This window comes from Lissotriton helveticus, chromosome 7 (genome assembly GCF_964261635.1).
Source record: "Lissotriton helveticus chromosome 7, aLisHel1.1, whole genome shotgun sequence".
Lineage (NCBI taxonomy): Eukaryota > Metazoa > Chordata > Amphibia > Caudata > Salamandridae > Lissotriton > Lissotriton helveticus.
In genome coordinates this window covers 1,935,692,734-1,935,720,018 of record NC_136068.1, presented here as the reverse complement: position 1 = coordinate 1,935,720,018, position 27,285 = coordinate 1,935,692,734, and the positions used below count along the sequence as shown (strand labels likewise).

At 46.9% G+C, this 27,285-nt stretch overlaps 1 protein-coding gene across 1 annotated transcript in view; it reads left to right on the top strand.

The window, feature by feature from the left end:
- The first annotated feature begins 5,346 nt into the window (after positions 1-5,346).
- The window catches only part of LOC144767890 (phospholipase A2 inhibitor and Ly6/PLAUR domain-containing protein-like), a 108,981-nt gene continuing 87,042 nt past the window's right edge, over positions 5,347-27,285 (top strand). The window contains exons 1-3 of the mRNA XM_078651240.1: positions 5,347-5,437; positions 13,458-13,574; positions 14,624-14,779. Coding sequence (XP_078507366.1) covers positions 5,386-5,437; positions 13,458-13,574; positions 14,624-14,779 — 325 coding nt within the window. The 5' untranslated portion in view covers positions 5,347-5,385. The remainder of the gene's footprint in view (positions 5,438-13,457; positions 13,575-14,623; positions 14,780-27,285) is intronic.

Sequence of the window (27,285 nt, the reverse complement as noted above, 5' to 3'; positions counted from 1 at the left end):
TTTGAGATACCCAGCGGGACCATCTCACAGGGAAAGCCAGGACGGGGTTCCCCAGCGGTCTACAGCGCCGAGATACCCCATGTGGGGTGATTCATGCGCTTTACAAGACATCATTCCATTACATTACTTCATTACAAGAATATACAAAGAAAATACAGTTAAAGAATATCCAGTCTTTCATCCATGGTACACGTCTTCAGAAGCTGGTCTTTCATTGAGGTAGTCAGAGCTGTACATGAGTGGCCCTCTGGGGAAATCTTCAGACCTAATGAGATCCCAATAGATTTATGCTAGCAACACGTAGACATGTTGGCTTCCATTGTGACCAATGTCCTGAATGCAGATAGCATCTTCACCAGCCCAAATCTTGGTTGGAATCTATTAATACACCAGTTTAAAAACAGGGGATGGGATCTACAAATGTCATGCACTGACATCCCTCATTGATTCCGTGGTGAGAGTGGTGGGAAATTCAGAGAAATTCCTGACTTGGGTCACGGCTAATAGTGGCTCTTATTATGATGTTGGTCCCAATCTGCACGATTAGGATAGGACCGCCGTGCTTTTTTCTACTGCAGCTTTGCTTAGGCCCAGGATCAGGGCTGCAGGTCAATCCGCAGTAGAAAAGGGCACATTATGGATAACTAAGTGGTACCTGGAACACAGTTCAATAATGTGTGTGGGGGGGGGGCAGATGGCTGGTAACCACCTTCACTGAGTTTTAGTTTTTTCGTAACTGAGTATATACATGTCATTTCTATAAAAAACATATATTCACAGCTCATAAACACCTCAGGCCTGAATGCCAGAAAGAGGTAAAAGATGTGTTAGCTGTGCACTCTTGAGTGTGTTTCTGAAGTTAATAAGGTGAGCAAGAAGCCAGAAAATAACAGGAAATAGAAAAGATAAACTGTGATATATCATTATGATACAAGACTGTGTTATGCTTGCTATCATGTTAAATGATTTAGTGAGCCTCAGGGTACAGATTGTAGAATTCCACTTTGCACATTTACTGAAAACTTATGAATTTATGAATGATATAATATACAAAAAGAAGAATCTGCAGCATATCTAGCAGAAGCACAAGAGATAGTGTGATGGAATGGGATGAGGTATTTACCACACAAAAAAATAACCGGACAAAGATATCCCGGGTTGCAGTTCTGGATGGACGAACATCTCATCCTGACTCCCCTCCAAGCGGGCTTCCGTGCTAAAGTTTTGACCATAGACCAACTTTTTAGACTCCAGATGGTCTATTGGAAGACAGTTAATATGGGAGCAGGTACTCTGTATTTGATCTTTGTAGATCTTAGATCTGCCTTTGACCTGGTCCAGATGGAGAAGCTATGGGCAGTTCTACTGGAAATGGGTGCCCCAGCTTACTAATGCCATCTCTTCAGACGGTTACACCAAGATACCTTTGCAAGGGTAAGGTTTGGGAGGGTCGGAGAGCTATCGGCCGCATTTCCGGTGGAAAAGGGCGTGAGGCAGGGGTGCGTCTTAGCCCCCACGCTCTTTTCCCTCTTTTTAAATGGCCTGATTAAACATCTTTTGGGTACAAAGGGTTTAGACTCCCCTAGCCTGCCATCCCGAAATATCCCAGCCCTAATGTTTGCTGATGATACCCTTTTATTATCAAAATCTTCCTCGGGTATCCAGCGGACATTGGAGGCTTTTTGCTCCTTCTGTCGACTCAGAAATTTGGAGATTACCCTCTCTAAAACAAAATTTATGTTTTTTAATTCCAAATCACCCATCTGTCCCCTCCCCCATATGGATGGCATTGCACTCGAAAGAGTTTCCACCTTCGAATACTTAGGGGTAACTCTGAATGATAAGATGGAATGGGGGACCCATATAGCTAAGGCTAGCATGAAGTTGTCCCAATCTATTGGAGGTATCCTCAGGGTCCATAATGAGTGCTCGTCTAAAACTCTGGGACCACCGTTAGAAATTTACAAAGCTCAGGCGAGAGGGGGGGGCGCTCTGTGGGGTTAAACTCTGGGGCCATGCTAATGCCACGACGCTCTCCATTACGGAGAATAGTTTTATGAGGCGTCTAATGAGACTCCCACAGAGCACTCCCCTGATTCCACTTCGGCTTGACCTGGGGTTGGTCCCGCTACATGAAGTCATCCCTAATCGACCTTTATTTTATTGGAGGAGGCTTTGGGCAACACCCGAGCTCTCTAGCTACCGGGAATTAACTTACCTTCTGACGCTAAGAGGGGTGGGAAAAATCCCTTGGTTTAAGCACGTAAAACAGCTTTGCCAAGACCTGGGGAGGGGGGACTGGTGGCTTACTCCGGATTCTTCCTCCCTCTCGATACATAGGAAATTACTGGCTAAAGTGCTTAACCAATTCCATTTGGACCAGTTGGTAGTGAAACCATCCCTTGGTAGGCTCACAAGAAGTTTTTTAGAAATAAAGGATGTGTACCTTTTTGAGAAATTCTTGGATAACATCCAGCCCCCTCTGGCGAAGAAACTATACGTCCAATTTAGGCAAGATTGTCTTCCCGTGAGGGCTGTAACAAATAAGTGGTTTATGGCTCAACACGCATTAAGCCTATGCCCGGGGTGCGAACAGGCCGCAGAGACAGATCTGCACGTTCTGCTCTTCTGCCCCCTGTACTCCCAGGCTAGAGCAAAATGGATCTTGCGGTTATGTAAGTCTTAGGGTTTTAGGGACTATAGAGAGGTGTTTAGATTGCTAAAATATGATTCCTCTGCTTTGGTTGTGTTCGCAACCTCTAGATACCTGTTTTCGATGTGGTGTACTAGAGGAGACAAAACTAAATCGCATCTTGCCCTAATTGATTTCACACCCGCTTGAATTTACTTGGGATCTGTAACACACAATTACCCATATTATGTCTGTATTTACCCACCTTTTTTAATTTTTCATGCCTATATATTCTTTTATTTTTATTGTGTATATAATGTTTTTAATGGTTTTAGTGTTGGCCAAACTGTAAATTTACCAATGTGTTCTGCTTTTATGGTTTCTAACCGACAATAAAGCTTGTTTGACTGACTGACTGTTAAATGATTTAGTGAGCCTCAGGTTACCGATTGTAGAATTCCACTTTGCACATTTACTCAAAACTTATGAATTTATGAATGATATAATATACAAAAAGAAGAATCTGCAGCATATTTAGCAGAAAGCACAAGAGATAGTATGATGGAATGGGATTAGGTATTTACCACACAAAAAAATAACCGGACAAAGATATCCAGGGTGCAGTACTTCCTGGGTGTGGTAAGTACCTCTTTATCCTGGAGTTGGTCCTTGTATTGTAGCCACACATGTAAAAGCAGTATTTATGAGCCCAAACTCTTCATTTTTGCTTGTTCTTGGGACATTTTTCTTGAATAAGTGACAGAGTTGCGATAATTACCCTATGCAACAAACGCAACCACAGCCCTGATTGCAGCCATCCAGGACTGTGGTTAAATGGCAGCCCTCATCCTCCTGTACCTGTTAGCCACTTTTGACACCATCTCCCATCGCATCCTGATCAACAGACTCCCCCACATTGGATCGCCTCATACCTCATTGGAAGAAGCCAGAGGATCCATCTTGCAGCGTTCACATCAGAGCCCAAGAAAGTCATCTGCAGAGTCACCCGAGCATCATCTCTGAGTCCCACCCTATTCAACATCTACACAACCCCCCAGGCCTACACCATCAGATTGATCCGATTCGACATTATCTCCTACACTGACCGCAACCAGCTCATCCTCTCGTTGTCCAAAGACCCCTTTACCACCAGAGCCAGCTTCCACAGATGCCCGATGTATGTTGCTGACTAGATGAAGGGCAGCTGTCTCAAACTCAACACAGACAAGACAGAAGTCCTCATCCTTAGGAACAACAACTCGCCATGAAACAATGCTTGGTGGCCCACGGATCTCGGCCCTCCCCTGTCCTGACAGACCACGCCCGCATTGCTCTGCATCATACTGGACAGAAAGCTATGCACGAACAACCAGGTCTACGCAGTCTGATCCGCCAGCTTCCACACCCTTCTCAAACTCCGCAAGATCTTCCTGTGGCTCCCATTCAACACCAGAAGGACATTCACGCATGTCTTCATCACTAGCAAACTGGGCTATGAAAACACACTTTATGTAGGAATCATTGAACGTCTCCTGAAGAGGCTTCAGCCAATGTAAAACTCAGTGGCAAGACTCATCCCCAGATGACCCACATCACACTCCACCTCAAGAAATGACACTGCCTCCTGATCAAGAAGAGATGCCAGTGAAATATGCCGACCCACTCATACAAAGCGCTGCACAACGAAGGACCAGCACGGATCTAAAACACCTGGCCTCCCCCAGCCGCACAGATACCTTATATCTACTTTACTGTTCGTCACAGACCGCCCCCGAATCTGCTGAAGCAAAAACAGAGGAATATATTTATCGCACCTGGTGGGCAAGACATGGACAAACCTTCCCCTGCACCTGCGGACCACTCCGGCAATTCAGAAAAGACCTCCCTGTGCAAATGAGCAACTCCCAGGCAGCAGTCAATATCTCCAACACCTCAAGACCCTTACACGTGATTTGCTGTGCTTTATCAATGCCTGACTGATTGATTAACTGATTGATTGACGTAGAAAATGCTCCCCCACGTGGTAAATACCCCTAAGTAGATTATGCATAATTATGACTCCTTCATATATTTGTATATGATTGTTGGATTGGAATTGAGCTGCTCACTTCTAATCATGGCCTCAGTACAATTTGGTATTTACTCAACACATCTGCAGTAAATCGTTTCCTACAGTTTATTTCAATCTCGTTCTAAGGGATGATACCAACAACCAGAGAAGGGCTCCCATTACACACAAAGGGCCCGATTCACGGAAGGAACTTAAGACTCAATCCTAAACTTACTACTATTTTGCTATTCACAGAATGAACTTACTACTTTTGGTATTCACAGAAGTTAGGATTTTGTCTGAAGACAAACTTAAGCCAGACTTAAGCCAGACTTAAGACATACTTAAGACAGACTTAAGACAAAATCCTAACTTAAGTCTGTCTTAAGTCTGTCTTAAGTCTGGCTTAAGTCTGACTTAAGTTTGTCTTAAGACAAAATCCTAACTTCTGTGAATACCAAAAGTAGTAAGTGCATTCTGTGAATACCAAAATAGTAGTAAGTTTAGGATTGAGTCTTAAGTTCATTCTGTGAATCGGACCCAAAGAGTTCAGCCACATCCTGTGAACATAACTCAGGTATCCCTAGCCCCACCCCTTCTGTGAGAGTATAAAAGGCACGCCCCGAGCATGAGATGTGCAGAAGACCCAGCAAGTGATCCAGGTCAGAGACTCCATCACCCTACACCTTACTCTTCTAGCCCCATGAAGGCCTTTCTTGCAGCTGTGGCCATGCTCCAGGCACTGATAACTGGAGGTAAGATAGTCATAAACGTGTACAGTTTTGATTGTTTTGAGAATACACAAAGGCGCACATAGATATTAAGAGAGTAATGATCAGGACAGAGCTTAATTCATTCCAGAAATCTGCTGTAAGTTTAAATGTCCCCGGCTGTCTTTATCTTCTATCATATCATTGCCCTTTTCCCTTGTTTCTGTCTTTCCCTCTATTGTTCATTCTTTAGCTCATTTTTAGTCAACCTGTAAATGCCAGGGCCCCCCTCCCTTACCACAAACTCTAGGAGGGGCGATAGGTTATATTAATTGAAATAACTTGTATTCTTTAGGGTGTGTTGAACTGTCCCTTAGGTTCTGCTTGCGGTTCACCCAGGCTGGACCTGGCTACGGTTTTGAGTTCTGTACCTTGGGGCTCGTCCTGCTGCCTTCCTATGAAAATGCAATCTAATGACCTCAGAGAAACCGAGCACCTTTGGACTGCGTTAATACATGTTAATTATTATACACAATGTAAGAGGTGCATCAGAAAATGATCACAATCATCTTCAGGGCACCGGTTGTCATGGTGACCATTAGATGAACACAATATGTTTGCCTGAATGTTGACTGTAAGATGAAGGTTGGCTGCTGGTAACAGAGAAATAACAGAGCCAGCCATGTCACCAGACCCTCTCACTGCAGCGCTCCCTTCTGGCCTCAGTGAGTCTCAGAAGGAAATGCACGAGCACTTACAGTGCATTCTTGGCAGGATTGTTTTGGTGCTGGAAGCATCACCTTCCTGCACAAAAGAAATCTTTAGGGGCGTTTTCCTATTTCTGTGCGTGCTGCAGAATGCAGCACATATGAAAAGAGGAAATAACAAAGAGAAATAAAGATATCTCTCCACAATCTGCCTTGCTTGGCAAGGCGTAGCATTTCAGCACAGTCCCAGGTTCACAACTCTTACAAGATTTGGATGTGCAGCAAAATCCAAGGCAGAATTCATGGGAACGCCCATGCTCCAATCAAATGAAGCAAAATCCATGGCAGAATTCATGGGAAAGCCCCAGCTCCAATCAAATGAAGCAAAATCCATGGCAGAATTCATGGGAAAGCCCATGCTCCAATCAAATGAAGCAAAATCCATGGCAGAATTCACGGGAAACCCCTGCTCTATTCAAATGCAGCAAAATCCATGGCAGAATTCATGGGAAAGCCCCTGCTCCAATCAAATGAAGCAAAATCCATGGCAAAATTCATGGGAAAGCCCCTGCTCCAATCAAATGAAGCAAAATCCATGGCAGAATTCATGGGAAAGCCCATGCTCCAATCAAATGAGGCGAAATCCATGGCAGAATTCATGGGAAAGCCCGTACCTCCAATCAAATGAAGCAAAATCCATGGCAGAATTCATGGGAAAGCCCATGCTCCAATCAAATGAAGCAAAATCCATGGCAGAATTCACGGGAAAGCCCCTGCTCTATTCAAATGCAGCAAAATCCATGGCAGAATTCATGGGAAAGCCCCTGCTCCAATCAAATGAAGCAAAATCCATGGCAGAATTCATGGGAAAGCCCATGCTCCAATCAAATGAGGCGAAATCCATGGCAGAATTCATGGGAAAGCCCGTGCTCCAATCAAATGAAGCAAAATCCATGGCAGAATTCATGGGAAAGCCCATGCTCCAATCAAATGAAGCAAAATCCATGGCAGAATTCACGGGAAAGCCCCTGCTCTATTCAAATGCAGCAAAATCCATGGCAGAATTCATGGGAAAGCCCCTGCTCCAATCAAATGAAGCAAAATCCATGGCAAAATTCATGGGAAAGCCCCTGCTCCAAACAAATGAAGCAAAATCCATGGCAGAATACACGGGAAAGCCCCTGCTCCAATCAAATGAAGCAAAATCCATGGCAGAATCCATGGGAAAGCACCTGCTCCAATCAAATGAAGCAAAATCCATGGCAGAATTCACGGGAAAGCCCCTGCTCCAATCAAATGAGGCGAAATCCATGGCAGAATTCACGGGAAAGCCCATGCTCCAATCAAATGAAGCAAAATCCATGGCAGAATTCACGGGAAAGCCCATGCTCCAATCAAATGCAGCAAAATCCATGGTAGAATTCATGGGAAAGCCCCTGCTCCAATCAAATGAAGCAAAATCCATGGCAGAATTCATGGGAAAGCCCATGCTCCAAACAAATGAAGCAAAATCCATGGCAGAATTCATGGGAAAGCCCCTGCTCCAATCAAATGAAGCAAAATCCATGGCAGAATTCATGGGAAAGCCCCTGCTCCAATCAAATGAAGCAAAATCCATGGCAGAATTCATGGGAAAGCCCGTGCTCCAATCAAATGAAGCAAAATCCATGGCAGACAAATGAAGCAAAATCCATGGCAGAATTCATGGGAAAGCCCATGCTCCAAACAAATGAAGCAAAATCAATGGCAGAATTCATGGGAAAGCCCCTGCTCCAATCAAATGAAGCAAAATCCATGGCAGAATTCATGGGAAAGCCCCTGCTCCAATCAAATGAAGCAAAATCCATGGCAGAATTCATGGGAAAGCCCGTGCTCCAATCAAATGAAGCAAAATCCATGGCAGAATTCATGGGAAAGCCCATGCTCCAATCAAATGAAGCAAAATCCATGGCAGAATCCATGGGAAAGCCCCTGCTCTATTCAAATGAAGCAAAATCCATGGCAGAATTCATGGGAAAGCCCCTGCTCCAATCAAATGAAGCAAAATCCATGGCAGAATTCATGGGAAAGCCCCTGCTCCAATCAAATGAAGCAAAATCCATGGCAGAATTCATGGGAAAGCCCCTGCTCCAATCAAATGAGGCGAAATCCATGGCAGAATTCATGGGAAAGCCCCTGCTCCAATCAAATGAAGCAAAATCCATGCAGAATTCATGGGAAAGCCCATGCTCCAATCAAATGAAGCAAAATCCATGGCAGAATTCACGGGAAAGCCCCTGCTCCAATCAAATGAAGCAAAATCCATGGCAGAATTCATGGGAACGCCCCTGCTCCAATCAAATGAAGCAAAATCCATGGCAGAATTCACGGGAAAGCCCATGCTCCAATCAAATGAAGCAAAATCCATAATAGAATTCTTGGGAAAGCCCCTGCTCCAATCAAATGAAGCAAAATCCATGGCAGAATTCATGGGAAAGCCCCTGCTCTATTCAAATGAAGCAAAATCCATGGCAGAATTCATGGGAAAGCCCCTGCTCCAATCAAATGAAGCAAAATCCATGGCAGAATTCATGGGAAAGCCCCTGCTCCAATCAAATGAAGCAAAATCCATGGCAGAATTCATGGGAAAGCCCCAGCTCCAATCAAATGAGGCGAAATCCATGGCAGAATTCATGGGAAAGCCCCTGCTCCAATCAAATGAAGTAAAATCCATGGCAGAATTCATGGGAAAGCCCATGCTCCAATCAAATGAAGCAAAATCCATGGCAGAATTCACGGGAAAGCCCATGCTCCAATCAAATGAAGCAAAATCCATGGCAGAATTCATGGGAACGCCCCTGCTCCAATCAAATGAAGCAAAATCCATGGCAGAATTCACGGGAAAGCCCATGCTCCAATCAAATGAAGCAAAATCCATGGTAGAATTCATGGGAAAGCCCCTGCTCCAATCAAATGAAGCAAAATCCATGGCAGAATTCATGGGAAAGCCCCTGCTCTATTCAAATGAAGCAAAATCCATGGCAGAATTCATGGGAAAGCCCCTGCTCCAATCAAATGAAGCAAAATCCATGGCAGAATTCATGGGAAAGCCCCTGCTCCAATCAAATGAAGCAAAATCCATGGCAGAATTCATGGGAAAGCCCCAGCTCCAATCAAATGAGGCGAAATCCATGCCAGAATTCATGGGAAAGCCCCTGCTCCAATCAAATGAAGCAAAATCCATGGCAGAATTCATGGGAAAGCCCATGCTCCAATCAAATGAAGCAAAATCCATGGCAGAATTCATGGGAAAGCCCCAGCTCCAATCAAATGAGGCGAAATCCATGCCAGAATTCATGGGAAAGCCCCTGCTCCAATCAAATGAAGCAAAATCCATGGCAGAATTCATGGGAAAGCCCATGCTCCAATCAAATGAAGCAAAATCCATGGCAGAATTCATGGGAAAGCCCCTGCTCCAATCAAATGAAGCAAAATCCATGGCAGAATTCATGGGAGAGCCCCTGCTCCAATCAAATGAAGCAAAATCCATGGCAGAATTCACGGGAACGCCCATGCTCCAATCAAATGAAGCAAAATCCATGGCAGAATTCACGGGAAAGCCCCTGCTCCAATCAAATGAAGCAAAATCCATGGCAGAATTCACGGGAAAGCCCCTGCTCCAATCAAATGAAGCAAAATCCATGGCAGAATTCACGGGAAAGCCCCTGCTCCTATCAAATGAAGCAAAATCCATGGCAGAATTCATGGGAAAGCCCCTGCTCCAATCAAAGAAAGCCCCTGCTCCAATCAAATGAGGCGAAATCCATGGCAGAATTCACGGGAAAGCCCCTGCTCCAATCAAATGAGGCGAAATCCATGGCAGAATTCACGGGAAAGCCCCTGCTCCAATCAAATGAAGCAAAATCCATGGCAGAATTCACGGGAAAGCCCCTGCTCCAATCAAATGAAGCAAAATCCATGGCAGAATTCACGGGAAAGCCCCTGCTCCAATCAAATGAAGCAAAATCCATGGCAGAATCCACGGGAAAGCCCATGCTCCAATCAAATGAAGCAAAATCCATTGCAGAATTCACGGGAAAGCCCCTGCTCCAATCAAATGAAGCAAAATCCATGGCAGAATCCACGGGAAAGCCCATGCTCCAATCAAATGAAGCAAAATCCATGGCAGAATTCATGGGAAAGCCCCTGCTCCAATCAAATGCAGCAAAATCCATGGTAGAATTCATGGGAAAGCCCATGCTCCAATCAAATGCAGCAAAATCCATGGCAGAATTCATGGGAAAGCCCCTGCTCCAATCAAATGAAGCAAAATCCATGGCAGAATCCATGGGAAAGCCCGTGCTCCAATCAAATGCAGCAAAATCCATGGCAGAATTCATGGGAAAGCCCCTGCTCCAATCAAATGAGGCGAAATCCATGGCAGAATCCATGGGAAAGCCCGTGCTCCAATCAAATGCAGCAAAATCCATGGCAGAATTCATGGGAAAGCCCCTGCTCCAATCAAATGAGGCGAAATCCATGGTAGAATTCATGGGAAAGCCCCTGCTCCAATCAAATGCAGCAAAATCCATGGCAGAATTCATGGGAAAGCCCCTGCTCCAATCAAATGAGGCGAAATCCATGGCAGAATCCATGGGAAAGCCCGTGCTCCAATCAAATGCAGCAAAATCCATGGCAGAATTCATGGGAAAGCCCCTGCTCCAATCAAATGAGGCGAAATCCATGGTAGAATTCATGGGAAAGCCCCTGCTCCAATCAAATGCAGCAAAATCCATGGCAGAATTCATGGGAAAGCCCATGCTCCAATCAAGTGAAGCAAAATCCATGGTAGAATTCATGGGAGAGCCCCTGCTCCAATCAAATGAAGCAAAATCCATGGCAGAATTCATGGGAAAGCCCATTCTCCAATCAAATGAAGCAAAATCCATGGCAGAATTCATGGGAAAGCCCATTCTCCAATCAAATGAGGCGAAATCCATGGTAGAATTCATGGGAAAGCCCCTGCTCCAATCAAATGCAGCAAAATCCATGGCAGAATTCATGGGAAAGCCCATGCTCCAATCAAGTGAAGCAAAATCCATGGTAGAATTCATGGGAGAGCCCCTGCTCCAATCAAATGAAGCAAAATCCATGGCAGAATTCATGGGAAAGCCCATTCTCCAATCAAATGAAGCAAAATCCATGGCAGAATTCATGGGAACGCCCATGCTCCAATCAAATGCAGCAAAATCCATGGCAGAATTCATGGGAAAGCCCCTGCTCCAATCAAATGAAGCAAAATCCATGGCAGAATTCATGGGAAAGCCCCTGCTCCAATCAAATGAAGCAAAATCCATGGCAGAATTCATGGGAAAGCCCGTGCTCCAATCAAATGAAGGAAAATCCATGGCAGAATTCATAGGAAAGCCCATGCTCCAATCAAATGAAGCAAAATCCATGGCAGAATTCATGGGAAAGCCCGTGCTCCAATCAAATGAAGCAAAATCCATGGCAAAATTCATGGAAAAGCCCCTGCTCCAATCAAATGAAGCAAAATGCATGGCAGAATTCATGGGAAAGCCCCTGCTCCAATCAAATGAAGCAAAATCCATGGCAGAATTCACGGGAAAGCCCATGCTCCAAACAAATGAAGCAAAATCCATGGCAGAATTCATGGGAAAGCCCCTGCTCCAATCAAATGCAGCAAAATCCATGGCAGAATTCATGGGAAAGCCCATGCTCCAATCAAATGAGGCGAAATCCATGGCAGAATTCATGGGAAAGCCCGTGCTCCAATCAAATGCAGCAAAATCCATGGTAGAATTCATGGGAAAGCCCCTGCTCCAATCAAATGCAGCAAAATCCATGGTAGAATTCATGGGAAAGCCCATGCTCCAATCATATGAAGCAAAATCCATGGCAGAATTCACGGGAAAGCCCCTGCTCCAATCATGTATCGACTCCCGAGTTGAAATGTAACATAACGCAGCGCAAGCAGCTGCCTTGCTTTTCATTTCTATGAATAATCCGTGCAATGCTGTGAAATCAGGCTGTGTAAATATTACTGAAGCCTTTGCATTGTACATGCATCACTCCAAATATTTTGGGCCTTATTTACAAGCCCCTTGTGCCACACGTACATCACTTTTCGCATGTTAAAAATGACGTAAAAGTGGCGCAAGGCGCTTGTAAATAAGCTCCTTTTTTTCTCCAAACTTTCCATATGTGCTCTAATGAACAACATTTTAAAATTAACTGTAAGCACAGTAGTGTATAGTGGACGGGTACACTTCCAGGCCAAAGCCTATGCAGTACATTACAGAGACGGCATTGCACCATAGTGCCTAGCACAAGGCAGACTAAAGCGCCCCAGCACAGACAGAGAGAAAAACACAAGGGTCCTCATTTATGAAAAGTGACGCATCGCTGCGTGAAAACAGCGATGCGTCACTTTTCACTGCGCCCTCCTTGCGACACCAATGATGCGTCATATTTACAGTATGACGCATCATGGCGCAAGGAGTTACAGATACGTCAGTATTTCTGACGTATCTGTATGAGCAAAAGTGACGCATTGCTGGAGTGTGTCACAAAAGTGACGCAACTCCAGCAATGCGTCCTTTCACATGGGGCAAGTCCCACGTGAAAGGGCTTGCGTCAGTCTTACGCCTGCTGTGAGGCAGGCGTAAGATATTGACGCATTTGCGTCCTAGAAGTGGCACAGTGAAATCTCATAGATTTCACTGCGTCACTTCCATGACCCTTTCTTGCGTCAATACCCCCCCTGCATACGTTATACCTGACGCAGGTATAATGTGGCGCAGGGGTTTACAAAGTGACGCATCTACGCACCGGCGGCGTAAAAGTGACGCAGCGGCGGCGTAAAAGTGACGCACAGCCTCATAAATGAGGCCCCATATCTTGTCAAAATGGTGCTGTTCTGATTTCTCTCTCTCTTTGACACAACCCCCCGAGCTCATCAAATGTGGTTGTGTCAATTCTTTAGTTATCTCTAGATCTTTTCATTTGTTCTTATCTCTTTCTATTTGTCTACGTCTGTCTCTCTGTGCCTGGGTCTAGCCATTTGTGTGTTTTTATCGGTCTCTTTCTGTCTCATTCGGTTACAATCTTCGTTCTGCCTCAGTTTTTTCTCGTCTCTCCCTAAGCACCGTTTTATGTTTTCATTACTTCATTTTTCTACTCTCCAAACAACTGGAACTCTCTGATACATTACCTATTTTCTGTCATATGTTGTACTCCTGGGTACCAGAACTTTCTTCTCTTCCACACCATACTTGTTTTATTACATGTATTTCTCAATGTGTGAATGAAAAGCACAGTTTTGCTCAGATCTCTAGATTGCGTTTCTTTTCCCGCAGATTGCCTACTTTGCGAGACGTGTCTTGCTACCGGCACCACCCAATGCTCAGGGATCTTCAAGCAATGCTCTCCTGACGTCACTCACTGCGTCACAGGGCTGGAGAACAACACAGTGGGTGAGTGTCACACGCCACATACCTGTAACCTGACTGTCCTGGGCATTCTGGGAGCCAAGATACTTCTTAGGAGGACACTGCAGGTTGCAGCATTTACAAGTTGGTTGTAGGGTGCCTCTGTGACACTCAGAAGCTCTTCTGTTGTACCTACATGGCAGCGACTGATTGGGTAGGATGTATGACGTTACAACGCATACTTTTACATCGCATGCCTTTACAACGCGGTATTTACAACGAATACCATTACAACGCATAGTGCTTTTAGGCGCTGGATAGTGATTTATTTAATTTACTATTCCAACTCCAGTCCCTAGGGATAGTAGGGAAGGTGTTGGATAGTAAATTAAATATATTCCCTATCATAGAGCGCCCCCCAGCGCAATGCGTTGTAATGGTTTGCGTTGTAAAAGTTGCCTCGTAAAGGCACTGTGGGGTAAAAGTTGCGTTGTAAATGTTGTACACCGATTGGGTACAATGTATAGGCTGACATACCTTCTTACCGGGGTCCCTTGCGTGCGGTGCCACAGGCCCCTGAGCTACGCTCTGAGGCCTGATAATGGTGTAACAGGTCTGTGGGGTTTGGGTTCCCTTCTGGAGAGGGCCTGGCCTTGTACTTCAAGATGGATTGTTCTCATGGGTATCAGGTCAGTCCTGATTTGCATAAGACAGGCTTCTTTTGTATGGAGTGGCACAGTTAGCATAATATGATGGGTTGGAAATCTACTGAGAGCTAATGAAAGTGGTTTAGAAGTGTGGAAAAAGTTATAAAAGCATTTGAGTTCAAAATTAGCAAAATATTTGAGTAATCATCACAGTGGTGGGGGCAAAGTGTGACACCCCATAAACATTTTTTAGGAGGGATATTTGTCTTTATTTAAAATGACAATTGGTGCATAAACACTGAAATAAAGCTATTTTAACACATTAAACTGTTACTTTTTCTTGGTTTGGTTGTTTCACCCAGACTCCTTCAGGGTAACCATGTCTGCTCAGGAACCCATACTGAGATTTTTTTTTTGTTTAATCAAAACTTGTATTTGTGCCGACAGGGGATGATGTTGTTGTAACTGCGTTCAAGGACTGCCTGCATTCCTCCACACAAGCATCCTGTGGAAGAGACTATCACTACCACAACTCTGGGTTCTCTTTCCTGGTCAGCAGAACATGCTGTGACTCTGACATCTGCAACAAAGGGGAGGTGGAAGGTATGTACAAGAGTGTGTATGGACTCTGATATCTGTTACACAGGTCATATGCAGGGTAGATGCAGTCTGTGATGGTAACATCTATAACAGAGAGTATGTGCATGGTAGGTGCAGTCTGTGACGGTAACATCTGTAACAGAGAGTATGTGCATGGTAGGTGCAGTCTGTGACTGTAACATCTGTAACAGAGAGTATGTGTAGTCCGGTGTGCAGGGTAAGTTCTCGGGCATGCAAGTCACGTACAGTCTGTAACGCTGACATCTCTAGCAGAGGGAATGCACAGTCTGTGACTCCAACACCTTTAAACAAGGGCATGTTTAGAATATGCACAGTCTATGAAACTGAGCTCCGTAAAGGAGGGGATGTGCAGGGACATGCAGTTTGATTCTGACATCTGTAAAGGAGGAGCTGCGCAGGGACATGCAGTCTGTGATTCTGTCATCTGTAAAGGAGGGGCTGTGCCGGGACATGCAGTCTGTGATTCTTACATCTGTAAAGGAGGAGCTGTGCCGGGACATGCAGTCTGTAATTCTGTCATCCGTAAAGGAGGGGCTGTGCAGGGACATGCAGTCTGTAATTCTGTCATCTGTAAAGGAGGGGCTGTGCTGGGACATGCAGTCTGTGATTCTGTCATCCGTAAAGGAGGGGCTGTGCAGGGACATGCAGTCTGTGATTCTGTCATCTGTAAAGGAGGGGCTGTGCAGGGACATGCAGTCTGTGATTCTGACATCTGTAAAGGAAGGGCTGTACAGGGACATGCAGTCTGTGATTCTGACATCTGTAAAGGAGGGGCTGTGCTGGGACATGCAGTCTGTGATTCTGATATCTGTAAAGGAGGGGCTGTGCAAGGACATGCAGTCTGTGATTCTATCATCTGTAAAGGAGCGGCTGTGCAGGGACATGCAGTCTGTGATTCTGTCATCTGTAAAGGAGGGGCTGTGCAGGGACATGCAGTCTGAGATTCTGACATCTGTAAAGGAAGGGCTGTACAGGGACATGCAGTCTGTGATTCTGTCATCTGTAAAGGAGGGGCTGTGCAGGGACATGCAGTTTGTGATTCTGTCATCTGTAAAGGAGGGGCTGTGCAGGGACATGCAGTCTGAGATTCTGACATCTGTAAAGGAGGAGCTGTGCAGGGACATGCAGTCTGAGATTCTGTCATCTGTAAAGGAGGTGCTGTGCAGGGACATGCAGTCTGTGATTCTGTCATCTGTAAAGGAGGGGCTGTGCAGGGACATGCAGTCTGTGATTATGACATCTGTAAAGGAAGGGCTGTACAGGGACATGCAGTCTGTGATTCTGACATCTGTAAAGGAGGGGCCATGCAGGGACATGCAGTCTGTGATTCTGTCATCTGTAAAGGAGGGGCTGTGCAGGGACATGGAGTCTGTGATTCTGTCATCCGTAAAGGAGGGGCTGTGCAGGGACATGCAGTCTGTAATTCTGTCATCTGTAAAGGAGGGGCTGTGCTGGGACATGCAGTCTGTGATTCTGTCATCCGTAAAGGAGGGGCTGTGCAGGGACATGCAGTCTGTGATTCTGTCATCTGTAAAGGAGGGGCTGTGCAGGGACATGCAGTCTGTGATTCTGACATCTGTAAAGGAAGGGCTGTACAGGGACATGCAGTCTGTGATTCTGACATCTGTAAAGGAGGGGCTGTGCTGGGACATGCAGTCTGTGATTCTGATATCTGTAAAGGAGGGGCTGTGCAAGGACATGCAGTCTGTGATTCTATCATCTGTAAAGGAGCGGCTGTGCAGGGACAGGCAGTCTGTGATTCTGTCATCTGTAAAGGAGGGGCTGTGCAGGGACATGCAGTCTGTGATTCTGTCATCTGTAAAGGAGGGGCTGTGCAGGGACATGCACTCTGTGATTCTGACATCTGTAAAGGAGGGGCTGTGCAGGGACATGCAGTCTGTGATTCTGTCATCCGTAAAGGAGGGGCTGTGCAGGGACATGCAGTCTGTGATTCTGTCATCTGTAAAGGAGGGGCTGTGCTGGGACATGCAGTCTGGGATTCTGATATCTGTAAAGGAGGGGCTGTGCAGGGACATGCAGTCTGTGATTCTGTCATCTGTAAAGGAGGGGCTGTGCAGGGACATGTAGTCTGTGATTCTGTCATCTGTAAAGGAGGGGCTGTGCAGGGACATGCAGTCTGTGATTCTGTCATCCGTAAAGGAGGGGCTGTGCAGGGACATGCAGTCTGTGATTCTGTCATCTGTAAAGGAGGGGCTGTGCAAGGACATGCAGTCTGTGATTCTGACATCTGTAAAGGAAGGGCTGTACAGGGACATGCAGTCTGTGATTCTGACATCTGTAAAGGAGGGGCCGTGCAGGGACATGCAGTCTGTGATTCTGTCATCTGTAAAGGAGGGGCTGTGCAGGGACATGCAGTCTGTAATTCTGTCATCTGTAAAGGAGGGGCTGTGCTGGGACATGCAGTCTGTGATTCTGTCATCCGTAAAGGAGGGGCTGTGCAGGGACATGCAGTCTGTGATTCTGTCATCTGTAAAGGAGGGGCTGTGCAGGGACATGCAGTCTGTGATTCTGACATCTGTAAAGGAGGGGCTGTGCAGGGACATGCGGTCTGTGATTCTGACATCTGTAAAGGAGGGGCTGTGCAGGGACATGCAGTCTGTGATTCTGATATTTGTAAAGGAGGGGCTGTGCAGGGACATGCTGTCTGTGATTCTGTCATATGTAAAGGATGAACTGTGCAGGGACATGCAGTCTGTGATTCTGACATCTGTAAAGGAGGGGCTGTGCTGGGACATGCAGTTTGTGATTCTGTCATCCGTAAAGGAGGGGCTGTGCAGGGACATGCAGTCTGTGATTCTGTCATCTGTAAAGGAGGGGCTGTGCAGGGACACGCAGTTTGTGATTCTGTCATCCGTAAAGGAGGGGCTGTGCAGGGACATGCAGTCTGTGATTCTGTCATCTGTAAAGGAGGGGCTGTGCAGGGACATGCAGTCTGTGATTCTGTCATCTGTAAAGGAGGGGCTGTGCAGGGACATGCAGTCTGTGATTCCCTCATCTGTAAAGGAGGGGCTGTGCAGGGTCGTGCAGTCTGTGATTCTGTCATCTGTAAAGGAGGGGCTGTGCAGGGACATGCAGTCTGTGATTCTGACATCTGTAAAGGAGGGGCTGTGCTGGGACATGCAGTCTGAGATTCTGTCATCTGTAAAGGAGGGGCTGTGCAGGGACATGCAGTCTGTGATTCTGTCATCTCTAAAGGAGGGGCTGTGCAGGGACATGCAGTCTGTGATTCTGTCATCTGTAAAGGAGGGGCTGTGCAGGGACATGCAGTCTATGATTCTGACATCTGTAAACGAGGGGCTGTGCAGGGACATGCAGTCTGTGATTCTGACATCTGTAAAGGAGGAGCTGTGCAGGGACATGCAGTCTGAGATTCTGTCATCTGTAAAGGAGGGGCTCTGCAGGGACATGCAGTCTGTGATTCTGATATCTGTAAAGGAGGAGCTGTGCAGGGACATGCAGTCTGAGATTCTGACATCTGTAAAGGAGGGGCTGTGCAGGGACATGCAGTCTGTGATTCTGTCATCTGTAAAGGAGGGGCTGTGCAGGGACATGCAGTCAGTGTTTCTGACATCTGTAAAGGAGGGGCTGTGCAAAGACATGCAGTCTGTGATTCTGACATCTGTAAAGGAGGAGCTGTGCAGGGACATGCAGTCTGTGATTCTGTCATCTGTAAAGGAGGGGCTGTGCAGGGACATGCAGTCAGTGTTTCTGACATCTGTAAAGGAGGGGCTGTGCAGGGACATGCAGTCTGTGATTCTGATATCTGTAAAGGAGGGGCTGTGCAGGGGCATGCAGTCTGTGATTCTGATATCTGTAATGGAGGGGCTTTGCAGGGACATGCAGTCTGTGATTCTGATATCTGTAAAGGAGGGGCTGTGCAGGGACATGCAGTCTGTGATTCTGTCATCTGTAAAGGAGGGGCTGTGCTGGGACATGCAGTCTGTGATTCTGACATCTGTAAAGGAGGGGCTGTGCAGGGACATGCAGTCTGTGATTCTATCACCTGTAAAGGAGCGGCTGTGCAGGGACATGCAGTCTGTGATTCTATCATCTGTAAAGGAGGGGCTGTGCAGGGACATGCAGTCTGAGATTCTGACATCTGTAAAGGAGGGGCTGGGCAGGGACATGCAGTCTGTGATTCTGACATCTGTAAAGGAGGGGCTGTGCTGGGACATGCAGTCTGTGATTCTGATATCTGTAAAGGAGCGGCTGTGCAGGGACATGCAGTCTGTGATTCTGTCCTCTGTATAGGAGGAGCTGTGCAGAGACATGCAGTCTGTGATTCTTATATCTGTAAAGGAGTGGCTGTGCAGGGACATGCAGTCTGTGATTCTGTCATCTGTAACTGATGGGATGGGCAGGGGACATGCAGTGTTTGACTGACAGTTGTGACGGAAGGGATTTGCAAGGTTCATACAGTGTGCCACATCTGTGACATAGTGTGTGAGAGGCTGGCCTGGTATATGATGCACACAAATGTAAGTTGGCACCCAGCACCAGTCCAGACAACCCATATGGTTTTAGTGGCCTTAGACAGCCTTAAAAACCTCTCTAAGTAGTAGTTGTGGAGAGCAGCCTTCAGTGCAGAAGGATTGGAAAGCAGCTTGTTTTACTTGAGCGTGATGGTATAGGTATGGATTAAATTAAAAAGAACCACACAGTGTATTTATATAAATATGTATTTATTATAATACACTCACTAACACGATGGATATCTCCTAGCTGGAGATATACACAATACTCACAATACTTTGTAATAGAAACAGGTAAGTAGTACAGAATACACAGTGGTCAACGGAGGCCGCGTGAAGTGTGATAACACTACCGCTGGATCAACAAAAGTTAATGGGTAAGTCGTGGTTGAAATTTTAAGAAGAAGGTCCCTTCCCAGCGAACCCTAAAGAAACCCCTTGGAAGACAGAAGGTTAGAGAGCCCACCCACCCGTGGATGCCTTAGGAACCAGGTTAACCGCACCAGGGAGGCCGAGTGCATAGTTGTAAAGTGGTGTCCGAAACCATTGTCGAACTTAATGGGAGATTTCTGGAAATTGCCACTGCTGGGAAAAGTGAAAGTGTCCAGTAGAACTCAAAGGTGAATTAGAGATGTGGAGAACCTGCAAGCAGAGGGGACAGAGTCTATGCCACTCAGGAGTGACCCGGAGGCACGGAAGAGGAATGCCCACTGATGTCGGGTTTGCAGGAGGGCTGATGGTGGCCTTGGAACTGCAGCTGTGTGGACGAGGAGACACTGTGGAAGACCAGGAGCCATACATGAGCTCTCCTACATCAGACATCGAGAGTTGAGCGATCAGTGTTTGGCGGGAGCACAAACAAGCATTGGGAACTGCAACCAGAAGGGAAGTTGAAAGATGTGCAATGTCTGGACCAGCAAGGTCCAGGAGACTCGCCATAAGTAGGGGACTCATGAAGGCCCAAGCAATCGGGGGAGCCCAGAGGAATTCCGAGGTGACCTCGAGAGGACCCACAGGCCGGTGGCACTGGAGTCACAGAGGGCCTCACGCAGCTCCCTAAGAGATGCAGGCCCGCGGTGCAAGTGATATGGTGGGAATGAACATTTTAGTCACTGGAGATGCTTGAGGTTGGGGCAACTTGGAGCCCAAACATAGTGGTGTAAAGAAGCCAACAAGCCTTTGCAATGGCAAGTTACCCCAGTGCACAGGAGTATGGTTCCTGCAGCTCAGACGAGGGATACAGGCCTCAAACTTGGTGAGAGGACAGGGCAGGCCTTGTGGGATGTGTAGAATTCCCATATGTGGTGCAGGATCTTTTGGAGTATGGAGGAGCTCAGGATCAGCAGACCGGTCCGCTTAGTTGAAGTCCCTGCAGAGGCAGTGACTCCTTCACTTCAAGGGAAATTCCTTCAGGTGTCTTTGATGCCCACAGGCCTTGGAAGGTTCCTTTATGGTGCACAGGCATGGTCATTGCAGCAGAGAAGCAGGGCAAAGAGATCAAGGGCAGCAGGAGCCCTCCCAGTTGCAGTACTGATGCCCAGAGCAAAGTCCAGCGAAGTCCAGAGTACCCAGACCTTCAAAATTGAAGTGGTTTCTGAATTGTATCTTGTCCCAAGATGAACCTAGGGACACACCCACAGGTAAGCCCTTAAATACCCTAAGGAGGGTAGGGACGATTCAGGGGTCCCTCCCCAAGGATGTCCTTTGTCCAGTTTTGCACCAGACTATGCATGGAGGGCACCAAGTGCGCCCTGCATGCAGACTATGTTGTGGTGGCAAGCAAATCCCACCCTACCCAAATACAAACCCTATCTGGGAGGTGGTCACATTTTTCTGTGACAGGATGCCGATTGTTCTGCCTTCCCCTGCTCAAGCTCAGCTCAGTAGTAGGAGGGCAGAACTGTGTCTCTGGGCGTCAGCAGCCATGTTGTGCTGTCTGTGTCTAAAAGACTGTTATCAGAATCTCTGCGGACCTAACGGAGGACCTTTCCAGTGCTATGTTTCCAACATATTTGATACCAAACACAACATGGTTTGTTGCAGCCGGCATTGAGATGGTCATCGCAGAATGACGCAGTGCCCCTCTAAATGTTATATGGCTCTCTCACTTATAACCCAGGAAAATTGACTCCGAAGGCTGTATGGGTGTCCTGCTCATGGAAGGGCACCTTCACACTGACACCCGAGCACCCTGCCTTCAGGACTGCTGCAGGGGTTACTTATAGGTTTTAAGTGCAGTGACACTAGATATAAGAAAACCTATGCCTTTACATAGAGCTAGCACCAGCTTACACAGGCCCATTTTGATAGTTTGAATGATCTCCCATAGGTGGGATAATGCATGCTTCAGCCCATGGGGCAACTCTGGAGTACCTATGCCCTGGGTACCTTTGTACCACAATTGTATAACAATTCATGGGATAAAGCAAAGAGAATAGGGTCCTGATTAGCAGAATCTGAGTCAGACTAGTCAGAAACAGCATTACATCAAGCAAAAAGAGGGGGTAACCATAAGAAGCAGATCTTACGTAGAGTATAAGGGAGGAGTGTATATTCTGTGTCTCTGACTCCAGGAACATTGGAGATGGGCAATATATTTAAGTGCTGGAACTTGAAAATACCCAGACTTCACTACGCAAGTGCTATGACTACTCACCGATAATGTTCATTAGTCTAAATTACTCCTCTTTGCCCTAACACAACACCAAAATCGAGAGTATTCAAACCTCTGACGTTTGTGAACCACAGCGCACCACAGAGACCAATCATATCAACTTTCACGTAGATTGACTCCATAAATTCTATTCATATATACATATATAAATATATGTATTTGAGATGTCATCAGCGATGTGATCAGTGAGGTCACTGACCATGTCATGCATTATGTAATATGTGACGTCATCAGAAGTTTTGTATGAGTGAAATGTCCAAATAACTATAACGTCCCTGAAAACTATGGTTTTTTCTGTGAAATTTAACAGTTTTTTAATGCTATTTTCTAACTATAACGTGCCTGAAACCTATGGGTTTTTTGTGAATTTAAAAGTTTTTTTAAATGCTAATTTCTAACTATAACATAGCAGTCACGTTGGCAGAGGGGTGGAGAAAATGGCCTTCAAACACCTTTTAGCAAACCCACTGTGTGGGATTTAGCAGACGTAACAGGAGGGATAGTTAGCCCCAAATGTCAACCTTGGGGGCCAACTACCCCTTTTATTCCCTGCAGTAAGTCCCACACAGCAGGATTGCTAGCTTGTTATATCAGGCCCGCCCCCTCCCCGCAGCACTCTGCAAAGGAGCTCCCTGGTGTGTTCTAAGTTGGGGGATTAAGTCCCCTTGCATCCTGAGGGTCCGTGGGGACCAACTAGCCCACCAGGTACCTCCAGTAAGCGCCACAGAGCTGCGTTGCAGAGAGGTGTAAAAAGGGCGTGGCCTCAGACTACCTCTTTGCAACACAGCTCTGTGGCACTTACTGGAGGTACCAGGTGGGCTAGTTGACCCCAGGAACCCTCGGGATTGAAGGTGACCTTATCCCCTAATTTGCAATGTACTAGGGGGCGCATTTGCACACTTGCTATGCCAGGCCCCACCCCCCCCTGCACCACTGTGCAAACGTGCCCCCTAGCATGTTGTAAATTGGGGGATTTATTCCCCTTGAGCCCTCAGAGTCTCTGGGGGCCAACTAGCCCACCAGGTACCTCCAGTAAGCGCCACAGAGTTGCATTGAAGAGAGGTGTAAAAAGGGGCACAGCCTTGGAACACCTCTCTGCAACGCAGCTCTGTGGTGCATACTGGAGGAACCTGGTGGGCTAGTTGGCCCCCAGGTACCCTCAGTATTCAAGGGGAATTAGTTCTCCAACCTACAACGCGCCAGGGGGCACGTTTGCTGAGTGCTGCAGGGAGGGTGCGGGGCCTCAGGCACGGAGCCGGCTTTTTTTCTTGGTTTACAAGGGGAGATGTGTGGCCACCTTTTCTTTTATATTATCTGGTCTCTGGGGACCACATCTCCCAGGGCCTGCCCTTTTTTTAAACTTTTTATTTTAAACGGTAAGGGGAACCCCTCCCAAGCCCAAGTTCGGCCCCGGGCATGGCCACATTTTTTTTTTTTTAAGGAGGGCGGCTGTGTGCCCCCTCCCCCCCCCCTCCTTAGGCCTCTATTGGACCAAGGACCCCATCCCCCGGGGCAATGCCTCTTTTTAAAAAAAATGTAATATTGAAGGTGGGCTGCTTGGTCCACCTCCTGGGCCACTTCTGGCCCCGGGGACCCCTTCCCCCAGGGCAGGCCCTTTATGTTGGGGACCATGGGGGGAGCCCCGCCCCTAATGCCCCCACTGTCCCACTGGTTCCCTGGCTCCTAATGGAGCCGGCATTGATTTTGAGCAAGGGGAGTTGCTGACAATCATCTGCTCTGCTTTGCTTCGATAAAACAAGAGCAGGTTTCCCTGCTCTCGCTTCAGCACAGCGAAGCAGAGTTTCCCACGCGGCTCCTGTCCTGTCATTGCAAACAGTAGTGTTCCGGGGTGGCGGTCCCCAGGGCCATCAAGGGCTCCAGGAGGGGGGCAGTGCGGCTCCCCTCCCAATGTTTAAAGCCACGGGGTGGTGGTGATCCTCATGGGCATAATGGACCCCACATTTGCATACAGAGTGCCCCGCAGAGGTGGTGGTCCCTGGTGCGTGTGGGGGCCTTTGCCTCCTACACTTAAAAAAAATATATATATTAACACAGCCCTGAGGAGGTGGCGGTCTCAGGGACTGCGGGGGGCCATGTGCCCCCTGCTTACAATTGTTAAAGCCCCGAGGAGGTGGTGGTCCCCATGGGCGTAATGGACCCCCACATTTGCATACAGAGTGCCCCGGAGAGGTGGTGGTCCCTGGGGCGTGTGGGGGCTCTTGACCCCAACACTTAAAAAAAAATATATTAATACAGCCCTGGGGAGGTGGCGGTCCCCGGGGCTTCGGGGGGGCGTGTGCCCCCTGCTTACAATTGATAAAGCCCCGGGGAGGTGGTGGTCGTCCGGGCAGCAAGAAGGGGAGGGACCCCCGTGCATTATGTTTATAAAAAGCCCTGGGTAGTAGGCAGATCCTGGGGCTGAGGGTGGCCGCTTGCCCTCCATACACAATCAGCTCCGCTATTATTTTTTTTGCAATGCCCCCGGGACCTGGCCCACCCGAAGGCCTTATTAAAATGAAACGCAGGAGCCCACTCTTCATTTTTTTGGGCGGGCGGGATTCGTGACACCAACGCAAATTCTGCTGTTTAAAAAATAAAAATGGTTTGTCCGTTGGGGTCCTTGCGAGACCCCCTGAGCAGGCCTAGGGGGTTAGGGTGTTTGTACCCTGCTCCCTTTTCTTGTTTTTTATCTTTGTTTTACTGTTTTCTTGTGACTCGTTCTACAGAGTCACAAGATGGCTGCCAGCACTTCCTATTTTGGAATGTTGGCAGCCAATGAGAATGAAGCTCGTGCTCGTAGGGTTCGCGAACCCACCACGCCCAAAGATATTGAAACTTTTTCTTTTTCTAATTTCTCAGGAACTACTGAACGGATATACACCATTTACAAAAAAGCATTGAAACCCTTTCATGAAGCTTTTGCTTTTGACTTGTGAGGGACATCTAGTACCGACTAGTGGAACTGCAGCTTGACGTAGAAATAATTTCAATGCATTTGCATTTGACTCGTGAGGGACATCTAGTAACGACTAGGTGAACTGCAGCTCTTTGTAGAATTATTTTAATATTGGATACTATAATATTCACTGCCCACTGCTAATCTCGGGGTTCTGTGGGTCCCTAAGGACCCCCAGAACGAAAGGGGACTTTTACCCCCTTCCCAGAGCACAGCAGGGAGCGAGTTTGCAGAATGGTGGGCAAAGGCGGCGAGGCCTGATATGAGTACTTATCAATGCTGCTGTATGGGACTTACTGGAGGTAATAGGAGGGATATTTGGCCCCCAAGGACATCCTTGGTGTCCAACTACCCTTCCTGTTACCTCCAGTAAGAATCACACTGTGCATTGCTGAGAGGTTTTCGGAGGCCATGCCCCCCTTTCTCCACCACTCTGCTTCTGGCACACTATCGGTTGGGGGATGACGTCCTCTTTACTCCTGAGGGACTTTGGGGCCAAGAAGCCCTCCTGGTACCTCCAGTAAGTCCTAACCAGTGGAATTCCTGAGCACAGGTTGGAGGCCCAGCCCCCTTTCTCCACCACTCTCCTAACGCAACTACCAGTTAAAGAAGCATTTGTAATGTAATAGGTCCCGCATTTGCAAAAATTAGGGCTATTGTTGTTGTAAATATTTTTTACTAATGTTTTTTGGAGTGGAGTGGAGTGGAGTGGATGTACGTTGTATGTAGTGGAATTGTGTGGTATGTTGTGCAGTGATTTGTGTGGATAGGAAGTATGAGGTATTAATGGGCAGATTTATGAGCCCCGTGCGCCACTTTTGCGTCACTTTTAGGAATTATGTAGAGTGGGAATATGTGTTACGGAGAGTAATTATGCGGTATGGTAGTCTGTGTTGTGGAGTGGTAACCTCAGGTTAAGTCTTCCTTGTTTCCATAGAAGCTAAACTATGAACTCAATGAGACAAAAAAAGGAAGAAATGACTGGGGAGCACTTCTGGACCTAGTGAGAGGTATGAGCAGGGCTACTGGAATTATGTGACTGTTTGGCTGCACAGACTTTCGCACAATTATACATTTTACGCATTAGCCACATAATCCATCATCTGCAGCCTAATCAGCAGATTTGAACAAAAAAGTCTTGTTTCTAGCTCAAACGCCTCAAACGTTACCAAAAATGCATCAACAAGTCTTATAGTGTGGTGGAATGTCCTTTGCAAACCTAGAATGGTCACCTGTTACTTATTGCTAAATGTGGGCTCTAAATTGTACTAATTGTGTACAGGTCACTCTTGCTTCTTTCTGTGCATCTCTTGCCTCATTTATGTTGCTTCTTTCTGCACCATTCTTTCTTTTTCTGCACTTCTGCTGCCTCTTTCTGCAAATCTCTGGTACTTTCTAAACCACTCTTAACTCTTTATGCACCCCTCTTCCCTATTTCTGGACCCCTCCTGCCTCTCTTTGTACCTCTGTTCCTTTTTCTGTTTCTTTCTGCACCTCTCTTGCTTCTTTTTGCATGCCCGGGCCTCTTTCACAACCCTCTTCCTGCTCACCTCCTGCCTCTCTCTGCACCTCTGTTCCTTGTTTCTGCACTTCTTTTGTTTCTTTCTGCACCTCTCTTGCTTCTTTTCTGTACCACTCTTGCCTCTTCCCCGCCCCTGTTCCCCCTTTCTACATCCCTATTGCTTCTTTCTGTACTTCTTTTGTCTCTTTCTCTACCCATCTTACCACTTTCAGTACCCTTTGTGCCTCTTTCACAACCCTCTTCCTGCACCCCTCTTGCCTCTTTCTGCACCTCTGTTCCTTTTTTCTGTACTTCTTTTGTTTCTTTCTGTACCTCTCACTTTTTTATTTACATTTTTCTGCACTCCTTTTGCCTCGTTCTGCATCCTTCTTCCCTCTTTCTTCACCCCTCTTGCCTCTTTCTGCACCTCTGTTCCTTTTTTCTGTTTCTTTCTGCACCTCTCTTGCTTCTTTTTGCATGCCCGGGCCTCTTTCACAACCCTCTTCCTGCTCCCCTCCTGCCTCTCTCTGCACCTCTGTTCCTTGTTTCTGCACTTCTTTTGTTTCTTTCTGCACCTCTCTTGCTTCTTTTCTGTACCACTCTTGCCTCTACCCCGCCCCTGTTCCCCCTTTCTACATCCCTATTGCTTCTTTCTGTACTAATTTTGTCTCTTTCTCTACCCATCTTACCACTTTCAGTACCCTTTGTGCCTCTTTCACAACCCTCTTCCTGCACCCCTCTTGCCTCTTTCTGCACCTCTGTTCCTTTTTTCTGTACTTCTTTTGTTCTTTCTGTACCTCTCACTTTTTTATTTACATTTTTCTGCACCCCTTTTGCCTCGTTCCGCATCCTTCTTCCCTCTTT